The sequence below is a fragment of the Pteropus alecto genome, unplaced genomic scaffold, assembly GCF_000325575.1.
Source record: "Pteropus alecto unplaced genomic scaffold, ASM32557v1 scaffold7, whole genome shotgun sequence".
Classification (NCBI taxonomy): Eukaryota; Metazoa; Chordata; class Mammalia; order Chiroptera; family Pteropodidae; genus Pteropus; species Pteropus alecto.
In genome coordinates this window covers 62,892,444-62,899,747 of record NW_006494614.1, presented here as the reverse complement: position 1 = coordinate 62,899,747, position 7,304 = coordinate 62,892,444, and the positions used below count along the sequence as shown (strand labels likewise).

Below are 7,304 nucleotides of genomic sequence, written 5' to 3'. Positions count from 1 at the left end.
TCAGTCACCCCTGAAGTGGTCACGCCATCTCCGGCTGATCAAAGAAACTAGGAGGCCGTGCTGGAAATTCTGCTCTGGTGAAATCCTAGCCCTCAGACTGGTAGTGGGGCTGGCAGGGCTCCAGCCAGGGGATCAAAGATGGGGTTCAAGATTCCTTAGCACTCGTGAGACAGGCTAAATCCAGACCAAGTGACAGGAGTGCCCTACCTCTGCCGATGGCAGTAGATGTTGGGGGGTAGAAGCCCACAGGATAATAAATGAGAGTTTGGGGAGGAAAAGAAGGGAACAAACAAGGTCGGACACTGGGGTGGGATGGAGAGAGAACAGATCCACCCAGTTTGGTGAGAAAAGCTGCATCTGATTTTAGGAAGAACTCACTTAGTTAAGCTTCCTGATCCCCGATCTACTAATTCAGCTGAGCGCTCAGTGATCCTTTCTACTCTTGAGAGTCTATGGTTCTACACATGTAGGATTTGGAAGCTGTTCACAGCAATCTGCTGCTTGGGGATCAAGCCAATAAATGCCACAGCTTTTAAAACATTCTTTTTGTATTTGTAGGTACTTTCCTCTGGAGAGATCAGGCAACAATGAAATACAAGTGAGCAGTGGATGGTCATCTGTCCCATGAGTTAGTAACAAGCCAAGAAACACAGCTGACCTATGTGGCTATCCTCCAGCAAGTACTCTAAACAGTACCCTTGTGGGCATACCCACTCCTGGGTCCCTCGGCTAGAAACACAGACACCTGATTTGAAAGAGCTGCCTGGCTTCTTGGAAACAAGCAATGTTAGTATGGGCTGGGGAAGGGGTCTGTAGCCTGAGTAAATATGAGTAAATATGCTTGTGAAAACCACAAAACTACAAAACTAGACTTGCTCATGTGATTGGGGAATCCACAGAGTTACATGGGCAGTGATATCCCAGCCATTGCTTATGTCTCTGCTTAAGACCAGGGATCTGGACATGCACGAAAACAGAGCCATTTTATGGATCTGGAAAGCAAACTGAGTTAGTTCTGTTTGCACAACTCAGTCTGCAATTTCACCAATTCTACAGCACTCACTTGTGTCACATGGTAAAAATGCAGGCTGCTACCAAACCCAAAATTCATTTATGGCTCCATCAAATGTTCATGAACGCTAGCTCTGTGCCAGCCTTACGACTACAGGGCCTTCCAGGGGATTACATTCTGGATGGTCAACAGAGGATAATGGATAAGTGAAAGAGGGACAATAAAGCAGGGAAGGAAGACAGGAGTGAGTGGGGAGACCTCTTTGAGTAGTGAGATCTGATCAAAGCCCTGGAGACACTGGGGAAGAGGGAATGGCAGAGCAAAGGATGAGGCTACAATGATCAACAGGAAAGAGGTGTGAGTGGCCAGCAGGTGTGAGCAGAGGAGTGCTGGGCCTCATCTCCCAGTGGGGAAGGCAGCCCCAGTGGAAACACCATGCATCTCAGGGGAAAGGGCTTCTAGGGGACTTCAAAAGGACCAATACCAAAGAGATCAAAATCAAAATTCAAATAAATATATAAATTTCAAGATAACTGAAAAAGTGATTACTGTAACAAAAAGATTCATTAAAGCGGTCTTTTAAAGAACAAACCCAGTGCATCTAAAATATGTGATTTACTCCAAATGTTCTTTAAGAACATTACTTTGCCCAGCGTTAGAAAAGCATGAAAGAATACAGTAAATTTAAGGGAGGCCAACTTATTGCAATTTAGATGACGAAAACAGTTAAAACTGACACTTATCACAAACTAAGCATCCTGCTGCAGGCATACATTTAATATGAAAGACTATAGTCCTGATGTTTACATTCAGAACTACAACTGTACACAGGAGCTTGTCTCATCAAAAGGTCAAGATAAAGGGATGAGAGCCTGGTTTCATTTACCAAAAAAAAAAAAGGGTAAAGGGGGTCAAATATATGGTGACAGAAGGCGATTTAACTTTGGGCGATGAACACATAATGCAGTATACAGATGATGTATTACTGAATGGTATACTTTACACCTATGTGATTTTATTAACCAACGTCACATCCCAATAAATTTAATTTAAAAAAAAGTTAGAACTAATGAATTCAGTACAGTTGCAGGATATAAAAATCAGCATACGAAAACCAGCTGCATCTCTGCACATTAACAAACTATCTGAAAATAAAACAAAGAAAAAAACCTCATTTACAATTGCGTCAAAATTAACAAAATGCTTTGGAATAAATTTAACCAAGGGGATGAAAGATCTGCACGTTAAAAATTATCAGACATTGATGAAAGACACAAATAAATGAAAAAATATTCTGTGCTCATAGACAGTAAGAGTCAATACTGTTAAAATGTCCATACTACCCAAAGCAATCTACAAATTCAATGCAATCCCTATCAAAATTTCAATGGCATTTTTCATAGCAATAGGAAAAAACATTCCTAAAATATGTTCGGAACCACAAAAGAACCCAAACAGTCAAGCAATCCCGAGAAAGCAGAACAAGCCTGGAGGCATCATACTTCTCAATTTTAAACTACATTATAGAACTATAGTAATTAAAGCAGTATTGGCTTAAAAACAGATACATAGATCAATGGAAAAGAATTGAGAGCCCAGAAATAAATTCTTGACGATAGGGTCAACTAATATTTTACAAGGGAGCCATGACTACTCAATAAGTAAAGGACAGCCTCATCAATAAGTGATGCTGGTAAAACTGGATATTCATATGCAAAAGAATGAAACTGGACCCCTATCTTAAACCATTCACAAAAATTAAATCAAAATGGATTAAAGACTTAAATGTAAGACATGAAATCATAAAACTCCAAGAAGAAAATAGGGAAAAAGCTCTTTGACATGGGCCTTGGTGATTTCTTGGATATGGCATGAAAAGCAAAAGTAAACAAGTGAGACTACCTTTAAACTAAAAAGCTTCTGCATAGCAAAAGAAACAAAAAGACAACTTATAGAATAGGAGAAAATATTTGCAAATCCTATACCTGATAAAGGGTTAATATAAAAATGTAATGAACTCCTACAACTCAAAAGCAAAACAAAATCTCATTAAAAAATGGGCAGAGGATCTGACTCAACATTTTCCCAAAGATGACATACAAATGATCAACAGACATATGAAAAGATGCTCAACATCACTGATCACCAGGTAAATGCAAATCGAAATCACAATGAGATATTTCCTCACACCTGTTAGGATGGCTATTATAGAAATAACAAGGATTGGCAAGGATATGGACTGCTAGTGGGAATGTAAACCGGTGCAGCCACTATGAAAAACAGTAGGAGATTCCTCAAAAAATTAAAACTAAAACTACCATATGATCCAACAATCCAATCCTATCTCTGGGTATATAGCCAAATCACTCTTGAAGAGATATCTGTACTCCCATGCTCACTGCAGCATTATTCACAATATTGAAGACATGGAAATAACCTATGTGTCCATTGATAAATAAATGAAGAAAATGTGGTATGTATATTCAATGGAATATTATTCAGCCATGAAAAAAGATATCCTGCCATTTGCAACAACACGGATGGAACCTGAGGGCATTATACTAAGTGAAGTAAGTCGAAGACTCTCTGTTTTTGCTGTATGTTCTCACTCATATGTGGAATCCAAAAAAGCCAAACTCATAGAAACAGAGTAGAATGGTGGTTGCCGTGTGCTAGGGAGTGGGGGAAATAGGGAGATGTTGGTCAAACGGTATAAATTTCTAGTTACAAGGTAAGTTTTGGGATCTAATGTACAGCATGCTGACGAATTAACAATACTGTATCGTACAGTTGAAAGTTGCTAAGAGAGTATATCAATCTTATCACCACATGCAAAAAAACATAATTATGTGAGGTGACATTGGTGTTAACTAACCTTACTGTAGTAATCGATTCACAATATAAATGTATCAAAATCACATCATATATCTTAAACTTACACAATGTTATATGTCATCTGTATCTTTTCTTTAGAAAGCTGGAATAAAAATAAGAGGGCTTCCTTTAAAAAAAAAAAAGGAAATGGACATGATCAAGAAAGTAAAACAACCCACAGAATGGGAGAATGTATCTGCAAACTAGATATCCGATAAAGAGCTTATACCTATATAAAGAACTTTTACTACTCAATAATAAAGACTAACAAATTTATAAATGGGCAAAAGATCCGAACATTTTCCAAAGAAGATATACATATGGCCAATGAGCACATGAAATGATGCTCAACATCCTTAGTTATCAGAGAAAAACAAATCAAACTACAATGAGATACCATTTCATACCCAATAGGATGACTACAATCAAAAAGATGGCTAACAACTGCTGGCAAGGAAGAGGAAGAAACTGGAACCCTCACATGTTTCTGATGAGAATGTAAAATGCTGCAGCTACTTTGGGAAAGTCCAGCAATTCCTCAAAAGGTTAAATGTAGTTACCACATGACCCAGAAGTTCTACTCCTAGGCATTTACCCAAGAAGAACGAAAGCTATGTTCACACATATACTTATACATGAATGCTCACATTCATGACAGCCAAACTGCAGGAACAACCCAAATGCCCATCAATGGGTGGTTAAACAAAATGTACATCCATATGATGGAAAATTATTCGACCACAAAAAGGAATGACATGGCTACATGCCACACGCAGTGTGGATGAACACTGGAAAACATACTAAGTGAAAGGTGTCAATCACAAAAGACCATATATTATAAATCCATATGTGTGAAATGTCCACAATAAGCAAATCCATAGAGATTGAAAATGGATTAGTGGTTGCCAGCTCGGGGGGCGTGTTTAGGGAAAATGAGGTGTGACTGCTAACAGTAAAGAGGTTTCTTTTAGGGGAACAAAGATGTTTTAAAATTGTGATGGCACCACAATGTTAAGCTGTGCTATATATTATAAACCACTGCATTTGTACATTTTAAATGGGTATATGGCATGGTCTGTGAATGATATCTCAATAAAGCTATAAAAAAATACACAAAATTTCATCAAGTTCTATGATTTTCTAGTGAGGAGCAGCTGTCCTGCTCCAATATTTAAATATGTTTAAAAAGAAAAAAAAAAAGGCTGTGCGAAGCCCCAGAGCCTGCCCAGCCTCTTGGGCCTTTGCTATGGGGCCATGTGTTCACTGCCCACCCCAGCAGTCTAACTGGCAACTCTCATAGAGCAGCATGGACTTGCCACACAGAGAACAAGCTAAGTGGAGAGGCCAGCTGTTCCTGCATTCCAGCTGCTAGAGCGCCATACTGTGGCCAGCAACACGCATATCCTGAACCTTCCAATTTCTTCTTCCAAGTCCCAGAGGAACTAGGAATTCAGAACTTTCCTGATTTAGGAAAGTAATAGGGTACACACAGCACATGTTTTGTAACACACGTTACATGATGGGGCAGCACCTACTAATCAAAATACATCAACATTTCTTTAGCGACTGATTTTGGGACGGTGGGTTTGGGGCTGTGGGAAGCAGGCAGATCTGCTGATCAACAGGGCCCAGACAGTGGAGCTGCGGGCCCCAAGCCCTCCTCCTCTCAGGGCCCCACACCCCGGCCTCCCAGACCCCAGCAGTGGGCAGCCTACCTTGGTGGCTGCGGGGAGCGGGGCTTTGGCTTCTCCTTCTCCTTCTCCCGCTCTTTCTCCCTGTCTCGGTCTCTGTGCTGTCTGTCCTTCTCGTCCCGCTTGGCTCGCTCTCGCTCCCACTCCTCTTTCCTCCGCTGCCGCTCCTTGTCTCGCTCACGCTCCCGCTCACGCTCGCGTTCCCGCTGCCGGCGCTCCCGCTCTCGGTCTCGCTCCCGCTCCCGCTCACGCTCGCGCTGTCTGTTCTCTCGCTCTCGTTCCCTTTCCCTTTCCTTTGTTGAAAAGCCAAACACACATATACCAGCTGTGATTTAAACACTTAAAACAGAAAGTACAGAGAAAATGCAAAGAGCAAGCGAATGAAAATTAGAACAATCTCTGGTGTTAATTTTGTTCGAAAGTTTCTCTTTAAAACACAATGTTAAAAAATAGATTAGATGCCAAATTAGAGTGGAATAAGACCTAAGAGTGAACCCTTCTAACTACTAATTTTAGGCTAATCAGCAGCCCAGGCTGGTGCAAGTTCTGGCACGTGAGCCGGTGGGCCTCCCTGGCCTCAGCAACTCATGCTTAAGGTGGAGACAACCCAGGCACCTAAAAGCACTCTGCTTAGTGGTGTCTAGGACAGAGTGGACACCCCAAAATGGGGGCTCTTGTTTTTCTAACCATAATCCTTGAATACTTTTTTGAACTACTGTTCTGTTTCATTCATTCATCTGCTGTAATAGTCAAAATTAAAAGTGAATAAAGCCCAAGTCACAGTACACTGACGGGCTCTGGCTTTAGGAGGCCTATAGGGAAACAAAGTACACTCCTGACCTTCATGCTGCCCTGCCCCTTAGACACAGTAGGGATATGTGGTGGAAAGGGACTCCAGCAAGTCTCTGCTACCTCTAAGGCTGCTGGGTCTGACATGAGGCATCTGCACTCCTGCAGCCCAACCTCAGTGAGGAATCTGCTCTACTGGAGAGAGGAGCACGGATGGTCAACCAGGGTCCCCATCTCTTTACAAGCTTACCAATGGGCACCCAGGGCTTCCTTTGGTCCTAAAAACACATGACTGTCACATAAGTCATAGCACAAAAACTACTAAACTGCCTCTAACTGATCTCTTCCCAGTGGCAGCTTTTTTCATATCACCCTAACAAGCATAAGATTAGGGACCCAAAGGCTGAAGCATATATATTCATAAATATACTAAACTCTCAGGGAAATGCCAATATAGACCAGTTCTCCATTAGACCAACAAGGCATGGCTGGTAGAGGCCCAAAGGAATATACTTAACTGGTTAAGCACAATGATTATAAATGGTGTTACCAAGGAGTTTGAAAAAGAAATATGCTTAAAAGGGTGAAACACACAACCCTGTAAGCCTGTATCAATAACCCGATCAGCAAATCTAATTAAAAAATAAAAAAACACAGCAAGAACAGAGATAAATCCAAGGAAGTCTATTTAAATCACCACATATTTAATCTGTGGATCTCCATTAGTTCTCTATAGTCAATTTGGGCTGGAGTTAGTATACCACACCAACATGATTAAGCCCACATAAAGTCCTATAAATAAAAAAGGGGGCAATTTTAATGAATCAATCAGTGAAGTTCAGATCTACATATCTCAGTCCTACTTACCCGGTAATTGTGGTATGGTTCTGTTTCTGTATATTGCACCCTGAAATTCTCGTACTGTCCACCACGCCAGA

The 7,304-nt window shown here is 41.0% G+C and overlaps 1 protein-coding gene across 1 annotated transcript in view; it reads right to left on the bottom strand.

Moving 5' to 3' along the window:
- The window catches only part of ZC3H18 (zinc finger CCCH-type containing 18), a 57,391-nt gene that overhangs the window by 18,403 nt on the left and 31,684 nt on the right, over positions 1-7,304 (bottom strand). Inside the window, 2 exon segments of the mRNA XM_015600530.2 lie at positions 5,602-5,870; positions 7,234-7,304. The exon segment at positions 7,234-7,304 is cut by the window's right edge and continues 10 nt beyond it. Of these exon segments, the coding sequence (XP_015456016.1) occupies positions 5,602-5,870; positions 7,234-7,304 (340 nt within the window).